Raw genomic sequence first — 16,982 nt, 5'->3', positions numbered from 1 at the left:
CCTAAAGCACACAGAACCACCCGAAGTGAAATAAACAGCCACAATGGGCCTAAAGTGGATGCAACAACGTAATTTTAATAAATAATGTACCTAAATACCTACTGCATTTAGCTCAGCCAGCCTTTTGCTGACCTATACGGAGAGGTGAAACCAACATAAAGCGGACAAAATCACCCAAATTGAAAAAAAGAAAGAAAAACAACCGAAACCCATCCAATAGGGAACCAACCACAGTGTCCAGAAATATTCAATAAAAATAGCCCAAACAGACCTAAGTGAGGCAAAACCACAAAAACGTAGAAACAACAGTAGCTGAAACTGGCCTAAAGGTGTGGAAATGCCCGAAAGCACCTTTAAAATGCATAAAGTGCGTGACAAAAAATATTAATGTTCAAGTATGACAAGCTATTGAAAAATTAGGGGGGGGGGGGAACAGCACTAACGGGATTTGAACTTGGGTTTGGATGTTCGCTACGCAGGAGCGGAACCACTACACTACAAAACCAAACGATTCTGGGTTATTAAATTGAGCGCCACAAGCATGTGGCTATATCTTCATACATGCCCCTGGATGGTGCTGTGTGTAACTTGGCTGTGCAGACTAGGAAACGCCTATACGCCCACTGGACACGTCCCACTGTAGGCACCACGTCATTACCACGAGTGGAATGAACGTGTTGCCTTCCAGGAGACACTGGTTCTACAAATCACACTGGTGCAGTGTATCTGGTGATGGATCAACAAGCCGTGGATCAACAGCAGCCGTGATGGATCAACAGTCTATATCAACAGCAGCCGTGAAACATGATGGCGCGCACAATATTGGCATATCCATTACACAATTCAACCCTCATGCTTTTGCATTCACTACATTGTAACAAGTGCTTTGGTGCCCTATTTTACTTCTTTCCATCCCTGCAATGAGGGTAGGCATGTGAAAAACTGACTTCCAACTTGAGAAGACCTCAGCCCCCTGTTAGTACTACATTTAACGCTAGTAGCACACGCAATGTGAAAGCATGTTTTCTTCCGCGTGGTGAATGCAATATAACTTTATAGGACATTACATAGGAAAGCTATGTTATCAAACTTAGAATAAAGCTACAAGAGTTTGATGGGAAGTCTGAAACCCAATATTAATGAATGCTGAATCCTGAAACTTAATCCTGAATCCTAAAAATTTCTAAAGCAACCTGCCAGCTCACCTCTGGCAAACAAATGCTAATCCGTAATTTCATTAAATTTTGACATTAAAAGTACATGGTGTGCTTCTTAGATGTCTTATATGCAACATCAAGGAGACAGATAAGCTTGACTTTCTTTTTGCTCAAAAAGAGTTGAGCTGCTACTATTTTTCAACAAATTCTCACTTTTTATGTTTGTGCAAGTATCCCGATTCCGTGAAATACAGCAAGCCTAATGTGCAAGAGCACTGTATGCAGCTTGCACCTGCAATATCTGGTGTCCGTGCTCTTTTAGGATCAAGATGCTGCTTCAGAAACTTCAAAGCAGTCGTGTTGTGGAAACCTTGTAGCAAAATTTTGCAACCAGTATCATAAAAGCAGCCAGCACTTCAATGTGAGGCAGTGGAGTCAAGTCTGACTATGCATCTTAGTAAAGCATGTCTGAAGAGATGTGTGACAGAAAGAGAGCGCAAGGGTGGTACAAGTGGTGTCACTGGTGCTTCTGGTGTTAGAAACAAAAAAGGCAGTGTTAGGAACTTATATATTGAACTTTTCTTCCAATATTTGTAACAGTTTATTTGTCATAACCCTACAGCTTTCACCGATGAAATACATCATGACAGTGCAGTTCCGTTGCACACACGAATGCTGCACAAAAAATTTAATATAGGTTCTAAAAACTGAAAATATACAAACACACAAATCGTACTGCCAACTTTAGCTTTCGCAAATTACAACAGAACATGACCAGCGAAACGTCAGTCATCGAGGGCTTCAGCAACACCATGACAACCCTCGTCACCAAACAGTGTCCGCATTTGTTGGGGAATGAAAATGTGAACCGGGATTTGCACAAACACAATGCTGATCACTTAATCCGCAGTTCAACCCCAAGGAGCTCTTCGGCCTTGGCTCCAATTTGCTGGTGAATGGCATTGGCTTCTTCCTGAACAAGGGGTCGCTCCATATGTCGGTACACCAGGCGATAGCAGTAGCTGGTCCGATTTGTCTTTGGGTGGGTAAAAGTATCGCGATGCTCCACGCGTTCCACCAAGTCACCACCACAGGAACGAACAAGGTCAAAGAAGTCGTTGGCTGTGAACTCTGCAGGTGCCCAGAACGACATGTCTGCCAAGCACGGAGGGTGGTTGCTCAGCGCCTGTTATCCCAAAACAAAACAAGCCTCTCACTCAGCAGTGTCTCCAGCTGGGCAAGGAAAATGAATAGGTGTAAAACTAATAACACATTAAAGGGACCCTGCAGCATTTACCACCGACTACTCGTAATGTATTTTGGATTGAAGTCCATAGTCCCAGCAATCTCCTCCCACAAGAATTATAAAAATTCATTCACTATCATCGAAGTTACAAGCGATGAAATATCGTGCTTAATCGTTCCCTTTCAACTTGACCGCGGATTATGCGATGAAAGCTGCGCGCTCTCTCCCGTAGCTCGAGGCATTCTCTTCGGCGGCCTTCGATTTATCAGAGGCCGGGGAGTTTTCTCTTTTTCAACGCAACGTCGAGGGATCTATTTCCAGTCTGGTGCAACAAAAAAGCAGGCAATGCTGCCTGCTCGCAAGCCCACCACTCTCAGGCTGGTAGGGTGTTTTTGAAGCAATAAACGTTTGTTGCTGAGTGATTGATTGATTGTGGGGTTAAACGCGCTGACACTACACAGGCGATGAGGCACACCGTAGTGGAGGGCTACGGATTAATTTTGACCACCTGGGGATCTTTAATGTGTGCTGAAATCTCGAACACATGGCCGTTTTTGCTTTTCACCTCCATCAGAAAAGCGGCCGCCACAGCCGTGAATTGAACCCGTGGCCTTGGGCTCAGCAGCACAACGCCATAGCCACTGAGCCACCGCAGGAGGTGTTAGTTGTCGAGTGGTCTGGTTGAAAGGGAAGTATTATGTTCGTCACTTAAGCTCCGCGTGCACGCAAAGCACAAAAGAAACGCCAAAACTGTTCAAAATGTTCAGGCATAGAAGAGGTTGGTGCACAGTGCCGACGACGGCGGGTCCTCACAGGAAATGAGAGAAATAAGCCGTGAAGTTGACCAGAAACAGCCAATAGGACAGGTACCGCTGAAATGACGTAATTACAGCAGTGCCAGTGATGCATAATGAGGGAAACTGAAGAGAGCGCAGTTGGTTTTTCCGCGTCTTCCATTATGAATTGCATGCTTCCATTACGATTTGCAAATATTACACGTGCATGTGTAATATTTGGCTCGGGTATTCCTGGCACTAATCTAAACGTTGTGCGGGTTTATTTGCACTGAACAAAGCCTGTTGCAGGGTCCCTTTAAGTTGGTAACTTGGTGAATGAGCCTACAACATTTAAATGAAACCTTTGTTCTGCAGGGATATGGTAGAAGCATGCAGCAAGACCAAAAAGTGATGCGCCTGATGAGGCAGTAGTGTTCATCATCACCATTCTCAAGTTTGGTGGTTCAAAGGTCTGCCACTGGGGTGGGACTGTGAACGTATCAATATTTGGTATTTGATGAAAAAAAAAAAAAAACTTTTTGTGGTTCCACTTTGACCAGCACCTCTTTTGTCACCACTGGCGCTTGCCCTAGCAGGGCACCTCAACGCCATCGAATGGCAGGCATTTGGGGCCAAACTGTGGCAGGCTTAAGGATTGAACATTAAAGCCACAACGATGAGTACTACAAGGCAACAGTTGTGCAACGCTAAATGTAGGTACTTGTTACGCTAGTGCTGCGACGTCCAGGGTGAATGTAACAGTAACTGCCGAGGCGTGCGTGTGGCTCACCCGAAAGACGACAGGCCGGTAGGGGTCATTGTGCTCAAACTGGGCAAGGAGAGCAGGGTCCGTGCTCCAGAAGGCACGGATGTCTGGGATTCCATACAGGGCCATGGCGATGCGCTCCAGGCCGAGGCCAAACGCCCATCCCACTTTGTGCTCCACACCAGCTGCACCCAACGCAAACATGGACGCATGCTCACCACTCTGCTTCAGCATTCATACCCCCTTCCCACTCAGCTGCTTCTCTTTCTGGCCCCCAGGTACATAGCTAGCAATACCTGTTCCAAGGTAAACACCTTGGTTGCAAAACGGCAAGGTGGTAATCTTGGAGGCACTAGGTATGCAGCCCCAATTACCACTGCTAGCACTCCTTTAGCGCTAGCTGATTTTTAAGTTACGCACATTTTAAAGTTACGCTTGCACACATGCACAATCTTAATATTCCAAGTAAAAATTAATTCGCCATTTTAAAGGGACACTGAAGTGCATTGTCGGAGCCCCACCTGTGACAGCATTGCACAGCTGAGCCAATGTAATCTATTACTTGAGTAATTCCTGGCAATCTAGAGCCCTAGTTTGCCTGTAATGCATGGCAGTAGAGAAAATACCGTGCCCCATTCACAGCTGCTGCATCAACTGTCATAATGATGTCAAGCTGGTTTCCAATATGTTTGAACGTTATCTCAGCACCCAAAATTTTGAATTTCAACCATTTCACAGTTCATAGAAATTTTCTTGTTGGCATGCTAGCTTTGACCCTCAGGAATTTCCAATGTGTCGTCATAGCTGATGTCAGCAAATCGGCGAGCAGGATGGTGCGAGAGAAACGCCACTTTTGAACTTTTACACTTTCCTCATTAAAAAATGCATGCAAATGAGAAAAAAAAAAGAAGCTGGAGCACAGCCTACACATACTTTAATCCGGCAAAGTAAATAGTGCTTACAGCTCACTCGAGTTCCCCTTCAAAAAATTTGCCAACCTGCAACATAGCTCAGAATGAAAAAAGAGGGCAAGCCTTCAAGCATTATCTGGGCTTGAAAATTGAGCATAGGATTAATAGCATTGATGGGAGAAGAAGCATTTTCTCTTCAGATATGCATTAAGCTGACTTAATACTCAAGTCACATGGCACTTTCAATCCACATTGAAGCGACGTAGGCTGCACATTGCAAAAGAATTGTAACAAGGCCTGTTACAATTCTCATAAGGCAAATTTCAATGAAATATTCTAGACGGCTCCACAAACAGTTATTAGTGGCAAAGTCAGGCAAAGCTGTCCAGCCAGAGCTGGTATAAGCCATACACCAGCAAAACACACAGCCATTCCAAGACCGTGAATAGTAACGAACATGATGCATCACTCTCATGGTTTCTGGTCCTCCTTTTGCAAGCTTTTTAAGCAGACATATTCAAATAATCAAAGTCACCATGCACACATTTTAGCCAATTATTTGACAAAATTAGTGGCGTTCCTGCGTCCTTTCAAGTTTTCATTTTTTATGAATTGTTCAGTGAGTACGAGAATATTTGGGACCCCTTCTGATAGGGCCTGTGTGACATGGATAACATGTGACATAGGTAAAAAGCATGTGTGAAATGGGTAACGCTTCCTTTCTGCCATTACGTGAGTGCCTTTGGACAATGATTTAGCAGTTAGAACGCCAGGGTAAAATAGATGTAGATTATATCTGCCTGTGGCCTGCACAGTTCCCAGAAATTACTTTTGTGACCGGCTGTGACAAGTGAAGTAGCTCAAAGCTCAATTTACTGTGTACCCCATCACGCTCCTTTACTTGAGGACTAAATGGGAAAACTAGAAAGCAAGCTCAAACGTCCAAGAGAATTACAAAAGAGGCAGCCTTAAATTGCTGTCCAATAATCTTTCTCCGTAATTGAACCAACAGACCCCAATCCTCATATCCTGCTCGCTTCATCGCAAGGAAAGGCCCCACTTCATTTTTTTAGTGCAGGAGAGGATCCACTGGAAATGAGTTTGTGTCAATGAAGTGAAACTTGAGGGGAATGTCAGAGAGAAAGGGGGCAAAGAATTTCGGAACGCTATTTCATGGAGCACCTCAACTAATTAACTGGGCCATTAAATTGACTGCCTAAAACCTCTGCGCACAGAATCAAGGCCATGCAAGTCAACGTGAAATTGAACAGTCAGAGTAAGTAAGCAAGTCAATCTTACAAGCCAATATAACAACTTAACCGGACTAAGAAAGTGTGCCCAGCAAAGTATCTATTACGAGCCATTCAACGCACCTCTCCGTTATAAGCAGGTGTCGACTGAATCTAAGTGTGGGACACTAAGGGGCAGTGGAAGACGTTGAAAAAGACAATGAAATTCTTAATATATTATCATCATCAGCCATTATCATTATCACCTCTTACTGAGATGACGTGATTAGCATATTCCTGCCCGAGCTATTTCTTCACATGCATTAGATGCCCTGAAATCGGAACTGCATCAGGACCTGAAGTGGGTGCGGGGCTCATTCGGCACTGCGTACGCTTTGGCTCGTCCTTCGTCACAGGATGCGATGATACTTGCTCACTAGAATCGGTGCTTGGACGTTTATCAGCCCATTTCTGAAGCACAACATGGGAATAGTGGGAAATGGCGATTCCTGAAGTATCACTAATGCGTGATCACAGATAATGTTGGAAGCCATGGACGTGTTGCACAGAACTTAAACCGAGACTGGTTTGAACAACTCTCCTAAAATAAAACTACAACTGCATTCCAACACATATGCTTGTTGCCGATAGTACTAAAGATTTTCCTAAAAAAAAAAAAACGTTGACACACGCGCAAGTGCGCATGCATGAACTTCAAAATGTTGGACACCTTTAATTTTCTGTGAAAACATGTTTTTCGAGAAAGCAGAAGGTCAGTAATGGATTCTTCACTGCACACCACACCATAGTTCTTCAATACAGTCAGTTATGAAACTTTTCTCATTTGAATCATGCAGACCATGGCAACATCTAGTGTGAACATCACCACTTAGCTTTGGCATTGCCATCTGCGAGTGCTGATTGCAAGATAACAAAACTCCGGAACATGTACAATGTGCTGCACTTTGTTTTGAGCAAGCGGTGTCGTTACAGTACCTTGCTGACGCCTCCGCGGACAATTCACCTCAGTTTCAGTTTTTATTCACTTTGAAATAAAGTTTAGTGAGCCAAACAACAGCTGAATGTCAGTGACTACATGTGTTTCACTCTGAGTGCTACGTACCCGCACTGTATGCCTACAGCTTTTTTTTCTTTTCCCCTAAATCTCTATTTCTCATATTTTTGAAACAAAAGCTATTTATTTGAAAATATATTATTAACTTTCTGCTGTCCATGCTGCATTGAGCTTCAAATTAAAGCTCAGTGCATGAAAACAGAAGCAGTACATTCCGCATTGGGCTGAAATACACACACACACAATACAAGAAATACTGCACACCCAAGGACAAAATTCTTGTGCTCCTTCTTTGTCACTGTAGGACTTACGGTCATGCAAATGCTTATACAAATGCCAAAAATTCAGTTTTAGGTGTTCATATCAGGCTACAGATGAATAGTAGAGATCTGCGAGTCAGAAAAATGACAATCAAGGCTGCAAGCAACAAACAAAATTTGTCCACTACGCTATCAAATGCCCCGTAAAAAAGAAATATATTGTTACTACAAGCAGCAATAATGTATGCAAAAGCTTCAGTTGATCAGTACAGGGAAACACACACTTGACTGCAACGCCGATATTCCACAGCCCGATAGCCAGCTGCATGCAATGAAAACTAAGCGGGTCCACATTCCCATGCTTTAGTTACACCACCGACTCTCCTCGCAAGCTGTTTCCTCAATCAAAATTTCAACATCAACTAAACATGATCACAAAGAATTCTGGGCTGTCAAATAGCTTTAAGGTACGCTGAGCCAGCTAACGATTTTTCATTATGAAGCAAGACAGCGAGCCACCCAACCCATAGAACTCTGGTTTGACCTGCATGGCTTGACCACTACTGCCTCCTAGCAGCAGAGGGGCGAATGTGCAAAAAAAGCCATTCGTGTTGATGCACACAGATGATACCATAATTAAAGAAAATCCAAAATAGCGGACCAATTGAAGGGATGCGTTTTGATACATGGGCCCATGGGAAGTTTCGTAACTGAGCATCAGAGAGCTCGGCACCACAATGGCTTCATACGATAAAAAAAGGTTTTCACAAGCAGGTACTGGAAGCCTTATAAAAAGAACTGACTCTGGAAAAAGGTGGCTAATGGGGCGAGTTAACTTGCAAGGTGGAGAGTAGCGAGAAAAGACTGGTAGAAACGAAACAAACAGGACAAGCGTAGCAGACTGATTCTCTCGTAGTGAGACATCACAAAACAATAGTGAAGCGAGGAACACAAGTACACATGGAATCTTCCTGGTCTACAAATGCCTGAGCACCTTTCCCCAGTTCGTTTTAAACCTGCCTTTACCAATAGCTGCCTAGCCTTACAGTATTTCTTCAGAATGCATTCGCTCAATCTCTGAAGGGCACACAAAAAAGTTGTTTCATTCTAAAAGCTTCCACGAGCTGTCAATGAGCTGCTCTGTACATTATCAGGCAACAATGCTCGCACCCTTCAGATGAGCCTGGTGCCAACTGCAGGCCTTGGCACAAACTGTTCACAACTAAGGATATAAAAATCTAGGGCCCTATTCTCAACTGCACAAATTGCCGGCAATTCGCCCATGTTTTTTTGCATAAGCACGACGTAAGCAATCAGTGATGTGCTGCACCTATAGCTATGACGACATGCAGTGTAATTTGACGAGTCACTCATAAAGATCGCTACCAAGGTATCAAATATTGTGCAAGAAAGATATAAAAACACTTGGCATGTACTATAAAAATTAAGACGGTAGCTGCGGCTGACAAGAAAAACACATTTCTGGAGGTCAAATTTGGCATCAACACCACAAGGCGATCGAGTAACGTTGATCCAAAAGCGAGCGAAAGGCGGATGTCGAGCTAAAGAACACCACACAATTGTTTTACCGTATCTATTTATTTCTTTCAATCGCTTTTAGTAACATAGCTGGGCTCTCTGCTTCAATGCAAGCTTTGTTGTGTTACCACCTTCCTTGCCGCCACCACCGCCATGCCATCGTCTGCTGCTATGTTACAAGTTTATGGCGTGATCACAGAAAAAGACGGCCGCGACCATCGCTTCTATGACACATAAGAGCAGCGAAGCACTACGCCTGATAACCGCGGAGCGCACCAATGTTGCCGATTCACTCATTCGTCAAGCTCAACTTCAATCAGCGCTGTAATGAACCAAATAGTCACTTTTCTTTGTTATTTTTCTCTTGATTTCGATCGTGTGAAGCTTACTAGGATGAGTATGGACAAATGCCATGCATTGGGTTCTCTTTGTCATGGAGAGGCTTGTACTGCCCTCTTATGTTGCGGTTACCCCAAACAAATAATTTTTATTTTATTGCCAAACATAAAAGCAAAATACTGCACGTTATTTGTATGCTCCATGATCGCTGACTTGGAAGCAGTTGAAACTATAATTTGTTTCGGTAGGAAACATGCTTTAAACAGCGCGCATGCGAAACTGCGCCTGCTGCAAATTGCCGCACATTTCGCGGCGCCGTAAGCCGGGGCAATTTTTTGCCCTATTGTGCTTGTATTTTGTGACAAAAACAGCCGCTATTTTCAAGCTGTTACGTAGCATTACATCACTTTTATGCAGGCTGAAGTTGCCAATGCATGACGTAATCGTTCCCGCCAACTGTTTAAATTACATCACGCCTTCTCAGCCAATCACAGAGGGGGTGTGTATTACAAGCAGTATTGTTGTTGAATAGCAAAGACAGGCTTACGTTGTCATGTCCGTTGCATTTAGTCTGGTTTTTCATTGTCGGCCAAGAATTATGCGCCTTTAGTAACGAGAAATAAGGCAAACTTTAGAACTGGTGTCCGTAAACGACATGAAACGTCAAAATGACGACAGCACACACAACCGCTTTGTCAACCGGAAGCACGTGACCAAAATTGAAAGCCAATCAGAAAAGACTTCCGGCAAATTGCCAGAATTGCCGGCAATTTGTGCAGTCGAGAATAGGGCCCCTACACACGTAATTTCGTGACAAAAAGGTACTGCACTTCGCAATAAAGCAATGCGTTTTTGATGTTGCGACGTTAGAGCGAGCCGCAAGAAACATGCGAGAAGCACCCATGAGCCTTTTCTCACGCAGTGTGGTGCAATGGCGGCATCTAGTCAGCAGTTTCCGAAGTTTGCTCAGTCTGAACAAACCACGAAAAGATTGAATGAGCAGTTTGCAAAGCCCTAAGAAGGTAGGCAAGGACAGCAAAAGTGCATGCACATAGGCGTAATGTCTATTGCATTACCTCGCGCATTGCTGTATCTAAGAACACGGTTGCCTGATTTATTCCGTGGTGCTCCTACATGTTGTCCATTCATGGTGGTCAGCACGAACGGAAACAATACACAAAGAAGAGAATAGACGACACAGGCGCCTGTGTCGACACAGCACCTGTGTCGTCTATTCTCTTCTTTGTGTATTGTTTCCGTTCACGCTGACCACCATGAATGCTATCCAACTCGCCCAATGTGCTACCTTGTTACCTATATGTTGTCTTTTAATATCATTGAATGCAGAGTATGCCTGCGCTCCAAGCAAAAAACCGGGCCACCTCCACTAACATAAAACCTGGGGAGGGGCGAAGCATGCAGTATTGAGGAGATAGGAGCCGAAGAACCGAGACGCTGCTCGTCCTAACATTGGCGCATCCCCCCTCCACCCTGCCGTTCGGTCGGGGCCTGTTTTTGACCCTGATCGGACATGCAAGGTAGGTCTATTTCTACCTCCCGAGTGGCCCACGTGCAACATCGGCCATAGCCGCCTGTTCGGGCAGGGCCTTGAGTGTAGTTCTTAGCCCTGTCTTGGCGTTCAGTATGCGCTGTACCATTCGGCCAATAAATCTCCTGGTTCGTCCTGGTCCTTTGGAGCCTGTAGTCGCCTTGTCGGCGAGTGGAACCCATCGTGGCATCCCTCGCAGACGCCGCGAACCTCTCTGGGGCATTTTGGATGGGTCATTTTGTGGGCTAGGTGAAACCCCATGTATCCCACATCGGCCCTCTTAGTCCCACCGTATCCACAGTGTATAAGTGTAGTCTCGGCACCTTGGCGATGAAACCGATGGGGGTAGAAGTAAACAGCTTTGCTGTAAAAGTCTCGTGTCTTTGAAGCACAAAGCGTTCTAGAGTGAGGTGTTGGAAAACAAGTGCCCCGTGTGTTCTTTTAGTACAAGTTTTTGCCCACGGAGATAAAACTAGAGCTAGTGCAAGGAGTTGGAAGACGAATGTCCCGGTGTGTTCTTTTGTACAAGTTTTTGCCCACGGAGATGAAACGTTCTAGCTCTAGGCGTTGGAAAACGAGTGTCCTGGCATTTTAGTACTGTGACTACATGAAACGACGACAACGACAACAGGAGACGTCGACAGCCCGAGCCCCTAAGGGGCTTCGCCCCTAAAATTACATGTTGTAGATCTTTTCTTTCAAATTTATTGATCTTTATACACATTGCCACAACTGCAAAACCACAAATGAAAGCACTGTTCTTTAAGATTTTCAGGCATGTACCCAATTCCCAAAACATACAAAACCTTCACTGTTGCCCGAAATGCGATAAAAGTGGTTGTGTGTTCATTTCAAATAAACGGCTGTTTATGAATAAAAACTGTCCAACTTGCACTCCTGTAATCAGCATCTTTAAGAATACTGAGCCTAGGTCAGACTAACCTACATAACAGAAGTTAGACATTTTGAGTCAGTGACAGGTCAATATATATAACTGCCTAGTAATGGGCTTCCTCGATTATCATTCCTGGACTGTCCAAAGACTGTCCAGGACCTGATCCAGTGCTTGATTTTCTCATGCATTTCTACAGGGTCTAGTCCTCGGACTGCCCGCGGACAATCCAGGACTGGTTAAAATCGAGGGCGCCCAATACCAACAGCCAATGTTACCTAACCGAATCCAGCCAGCACAACAACCTGTTGTGCTGGCAGTGAAGTGCAACTGAATTGCCGTGGAGCAAGCAGAAGAGCACAGGACTCACCATTAAACAGCATCTCTTGTTCCATGATACCACAGCCCAGCAGCTCTAACCATTCTCCCTGGAACTTGGCTTCCAGCTCCCATGAGGGGTGTGTGAAGGGAAAGTACGTTGGCACCCAACGTGTTTCTGTGTCTGTCCACAAAAGTTGAAAGGAAATTTTAAAATTCAGAAGATGCACTCACTTCTTGTTTGAGCAAAAATGCAACACGGCTTCATCCGTAAGCTGGTTTACTCATTAGTGTACTAAAGAAGGAAAGCCTAGAATTAGTGTGGTTAACGAGAACTGACCATTGTGCTAGCTGTTATGACATTTTCCCCCATTTGGACCAATGAAAACAAACAAAAGCAAACCAATGTGTTCTTACTCCCTCCTTTTGTCTTTTTACAATTTTTTTCTGTTTGAAAATGTCATTTCTTTGCTATCAAGCATTGATCAGCCCAAAATGCATTTCTAGAGCTTCCTGTTCCTGTTCCGTATCCTGTTCCTTAAAAAGAACTTAAGGGGGCAGTTGGGTCTTTGGGGCCGAAAAACGGTCAAAAAAAGCTTTTTGAAAATGGCATTTTTGGGCCACCGCGGCTACTTTTCTATCAGTCTGTAAATTTCCTCATCAAAAGGCACGATATTTTGTTGTTATTATATTATAATAGCATTTTCAAGTGCACTGTACAGCTCAGTTAGCGCATAATTCGATGGTGAAACGGCACTTTTCTTGCAATGCAAAGCTAGCATTTCGTCCTCGGATATCTTTGCACCGAGAGCAGGTACAACTGTAATTTTTTTTTGCTTCTGATACCGAAATGTGTGGAGAATACAATGTTGGAAACAAATTTTTGAAATGGAGGCTTTGGAAAATTATTATTGTGTTCAATTGGCACCACCTGCGAAGCCATTTCTGGCAGAGCGCGGAGGAAGCGAAGTTCGTTGTATTGTAAAACGACCAAAAATAGCTGAATCAAAAAAGTTCTTCCTATTTTGTATTGTTTAGTCATTTGTCTGCCTAGCCACGTGGTAATTGCCATTCTGTATGGAGTGGTTATTTAGTAACTGTGACCCAAAATAATGGCAATTAATCATTAATTAACTCAATATATAATAAACTTCCAAAAAATCTAATGGCAGATTTGAAACCAGCACAAAAAACTCTATAATGCAGTGCAGTTTTACTAAAATTGGTTGGTAAATAAAAAAAATAGCTCTAAGAGCACTTCACTGTCGGGGTGTACATATTTTTTTTAAGCAACAAAAGTAACAATGCCATCCCTGAAAAAATAACTACTTAACAAAATCCTTCTAACAGCAGTCACACAAGGGCTCTTTTTTTATTCTCCTAGCCCATAAAAACAAACAAAAACTGCACGCAGGCACGTATACAGGCCACACGCTGCAACTGACATTTTTGCATTACAAATTTTCTTGTTATGTTCTGCCCCAATTTAGCAAACCACAACACTGCACCAGATTTAAGGCAACATGCTCTACAGGGGCAGCTAAAAGGTGACTGCATCTTAGCTCAGCTAACTCTGGATATGCGAAGCAAAAGCTTGGTTTCACCTGGTTAAGTCTTGGTTTCACTTTGTTAACTTTTAAGCTGTAATTATTATACTTAGGTATAAACTCTTCGTTAAGCCAGGTATGATGGCTGTGTTTGTTGTGGTCCCGCTTCAGGCGCTTGCGCTCTTCCTCAATTCTGACATTAGCTTCGTGTGCTTGGAATTCCAGACCCTCTCCAGTGAAGCAGCTCGCAGGGTGAAATCCCCGGGGTCGTCAGACGCCGCTTGCCGACGACGGCTCAAAGCCTCCCACTCCCGCGCAACGCTCAGAGAATACGGCCCGGCCTCGCTCTCATCCATGGCCAAGCCCGCACTAACTAGGCAAGTGTGGCGCTCCTCTTAGCCAGATGCGCAGTGAGTCGCGTCGTCAGGCGGGGACCCATCTGCACAGAGCGCATGCGCCAAGCCGCCGGCAGAGCTTGGCGTGGCAAGTCCCATAATGTGTTGTCAAGGCTACATACAGCACAGCTATGGTCAAATGAAGGTCAAATTGCTGGTGACGGCGAAACTCGGCTCGACTAGGTTAGTAAACATTTGCTTTAAAAGCTTGTTTTGTCTGACTACTGATGTTAATCTCACAGGAGGAGAGCTGTTTCATGCAGACAACTACAGGTGTGGTTATTGTGTTGGTGCTTGTCTGCTTCTGGCTGAAGCATTTGATTGATTGATTTATTGATTATAAGGTTTAACAAGCCAACGCTACACAGGCAATGAGGTGCGCCATAGTGGAGGGCTCCAGATATATTTTGACCACCTGGGTATCTTTAACGTGAGCCCAAATCTCAAACATACGGGCGTGTTCGCTTCCACCAGAAAAGCGATCGCCGCGGCCAGGAATTGAACCCGCATCTTTGGGCTCAGCAGCACAACACCTTAGCCACTGAACCACCACAGTGGGTTCCGGCTGAAGCAGCACATGGTACTCACGCTGCACCTGGTGCTTTGTGCCACAGAGTGGCCTTACATTCCACCCACTAAGGGCACCATGGTGGTGTCCCCTGCACTTTGTCTACTCTCAGTGCCATTCTCACATGCTGTCTTCACATTTCTGCTAACAAGAGCAACCAACTATTCCCTTTTCTGCTTACTTACTGCAGTATCTTTACAAGGAATCATTTCGTGACAACAATGTCACCAACATGAGCACCTTTTATCAAATGTCACTGATGGCAAAAGCGCAGAAGTGGGGAGGGGGTGTCATCTGACTTCTACAGTGTTTGTTATCCTCCTGACCGCAAAAGCCTTCTGCAACGGATGAACATGAGGACTTTACCTACTATACCCTCGAAACACAGCTAGTTGGATGAGCATCTAAAGCTACATGGTCTTCGCATTTCTTGATGCAACATTTAGCCTCGATTAAAACCGAGAGCCAGCTCCTTGGCTAACTGGTCACAGTGAAGTATAAGTCAGTCTTACCAGGCCCGAGCAGCTGCTGGGCTAGTCCCTGGAGACCGCTCTTGAGGCTGTGCTCCAGAAGCTTGGCGGCCTCCCGTGTGTGCAGACCCTGCTTGTCAGCTTCCCGCTCACCGCCGCTCTCAAAGAGAGACAACCCGTGGCCACTCCCAGAGAACAACTAAAGGGGAAATGGCCAAACAAATATATCACGCCAAGCATTAGCTGCACCTCGTACCTATCCCTGTACATAGAAAGTGAATTATGAGTACCGTATATGCAATCCTCTTACCCTGGTGGGTGCACATCATTCTTTTTTTTTATTTTGAAAGAGCCCTTGCCCCTAATTATTTGAAAACACACACAGGGCTTTGAGTATGCTTATGCCACTGCTACTTTACCAAAACAAGATGTACAAATACACAGAACTGAATCAATTTAGCTTTTTTGTGAGTACACAGGGGGGGTCACACACCGCTTTAGAGTGAGCGACTTGCTTGATAGAAAAGAATGTATGCTTGCTTTTTAGGCATCTGTTCGATCCATTATCAGATAAGTTTTGCACTGAAATATTGAGTCTTCAGAATTTTTACTAAACAATCTACAGCGATTTTGTTTTATCTGTGGCAGGTTAGTTGTGTTTCACAGGTAATCTAGTACCACCTCGCTGTCTGACGGACACTTTCCCCTTCTCTGATGAGAGATCTTTGATAATGCTAGAACCGATCGTTTTTTACTAGCATTATTGGGCCCGCTCGCTTTAAGCCATATTTTGTGTACCCGTGGTGGATTCAGTAGGCTCTCCGTGCGACTATCCGTATCAATGCAATGATCAAGGGCGAGGCACCTTGACCGTGAATGTAAACCAGAACGACTTGGTGAGCCACAGTGATCGCAACATGTACAACGAAACGACGAATTAGACTGACTATCAAGATATGAATAATTGGCATAATGTGCACCAACGTCCAATAACAAATATTTTCGAATACCCTCCGAAAGCATTAAGTCAGCTCCGCCACACTACTTGCCTAGGACCATCAGTCAGGTTAAGGTCTTTCGCTGGCATTACGTCGCTGCCACCTCGGAATACTCACTTCGTCAGCCGAAAACAGCCGCACACCTTCGACTTGGTGGAAGACCGGGTAGTGGTGCCTGTCGATTTCATCCCTGCGGTATACATCTCCGGCAACCAGAAATGCATCGAGGCCGGCCTTGACCAAGTCACGCTGGTGCGCTGACGTGTGCGCCCGCAGCATCAGCTCGTCGTTGATGTAGTAGCTGTCACTCTTGCACCGCGAGGGATGCGACGCCGGTATTAACAGGCTGTCAAAGTTTTGCTCTAGGGTGACCACGGGGCTGAGTCGATCGTAAACTGAGAAAGACGGATTTCCCCTGCGATTTGTGTACCTCTCAGTGAAGAAGTCGGTTATTCTCCTTTTCACCAGATGCAGGGGATGGCAGGCTTTCAGGTGCAGCTTTCGAGTCGTATGCTCCAAGATGCGAGATGTAAGGTTGCAATGGTCGCTGGGCTCGTACTGCTTGCCGTCGATGACCACTGGATCTTGGAGGAGACGACGAGGTCCTTCCGCAGCACTTGCGGTCGAGTGACGCATAAGAACATTTTGTGGCGAAGTAAACGACAGCAGCCTACGAAGGCAAGGTTCACTAAAAACACGCATGGTTAGCCGCAACCGACAACGTGAAGTGCAGCGTTAGCGACGTTACAGCCACCCTGCCAAAACAAACCATACAGGCACGAAGCACACCCACGACTTCAAAACTGTACCAGACTGTTCCGGAGGTGGAGGTCGTGGCCGTGTACGAAATCACGAAATCATACGAAATCAACCAGACTACACTAAAAATCACCGAAACCAAAACATTGATAGCAATAGCAATCCACAGTGAATTTGAGGCTTGAGCA

General features: G+C 44.8%; 1 protein-coding gene and 1 long non-coding RNA gene across 2 annotated transcripts in view; one reads left to right on the top strand and one right to left on the bottom strand.

Annotated features, from left to right (window-relative positions):
* The window catches only part of LOC144154672 (uncharacterized), a 49,682-nt gene extending 35,290 nt beyond the window's left edge, over positions 1-14,392 (top strand). The window contains exons 2-3 of the long non-coding RNA XR_013319447.1: positions 10,646-10,836; positions 13,830-14,392. This is a non-coding gene — a long non-coding RNA (uncharacterized LOC144154672). The remainder of the gene's footprint in view (positions 1-10,645; positions 10,837-13,829) is intronic.
* Positions 1,718-16,948, bottom strand: Phers-m (Phenylalanyl-tRNA synthetase, mitochondrial). The gene is made up of 5 exons (XM_077685859.1): positions 16,153-16,948; positions 15,080-15,236; positions 12,110-12,241; positions 3,970-4,130; positions 1,718-2,343 (listed from the first exon to the last, which is right to left on the bottom strand). Exons 1-5 carry the CDS (start codon positions 16,735-16,737, stop codon positions 2,053-2,055), a joined length of 1,326 nt encoding a protein of 441 aa, XP_077541985.1. The 5' UTR covers positions 16,738-16,948; the 3' UTR covers positions 1,718-2,052.
* Positions 16,949-16,982: the final 34 nt, after the last annotated feature.

Source organism: Haemaphysalis longicornis, unplaced genomic scaffold (assembly GCF_048455015.1).
Source record: "Haemaphysalis longicornis isolate Haplotype H1 unplaced genomic scaffold, Haemaphysalis longicornis Haplotype H1 scaffold_1, whole genome shotgun sequence".
Taxonomy (NCBI): Eukaryota; Metazoa; Arthropoda; class Arachnida; order Ixodida; family Ixodidae; genus Haemaphysalis; species Haemaphysalis longicornis.
Note: the sequence above shows the minus strand (reverse complement) of the source record. Positions and strands in the feature narration are given on the sequence as shown.

What these genes read in the sequence shown, in the direction of transcription:
- Phers-m (XM_077685859.1), bottom strand. Translation starts at nt 16,737, where the DNA reads ATGCGTGTTTTTAGTGAACCTTGCCTTCGTAGGCTGCTGTCGTTTACT. An exon ending in GGCTGTTTTCGGCTGACGAA is followed by an intron (nt 15,237 to 16,152) that starts GTGAGTATTCCG and finishes TTTCCCCTTTAG; the next exon opens with TTGTTCTCTGGGAGTGGCCA. An exon ending in ACCGGCCTGTCGTCTTTCGG is followed by an intron (nt 2,344 to 3,969) that starts GTGAGCCACACG and finishes TTGGGATAACAG; the next exon opens with GCGCTGAGCAACCACCCTCC.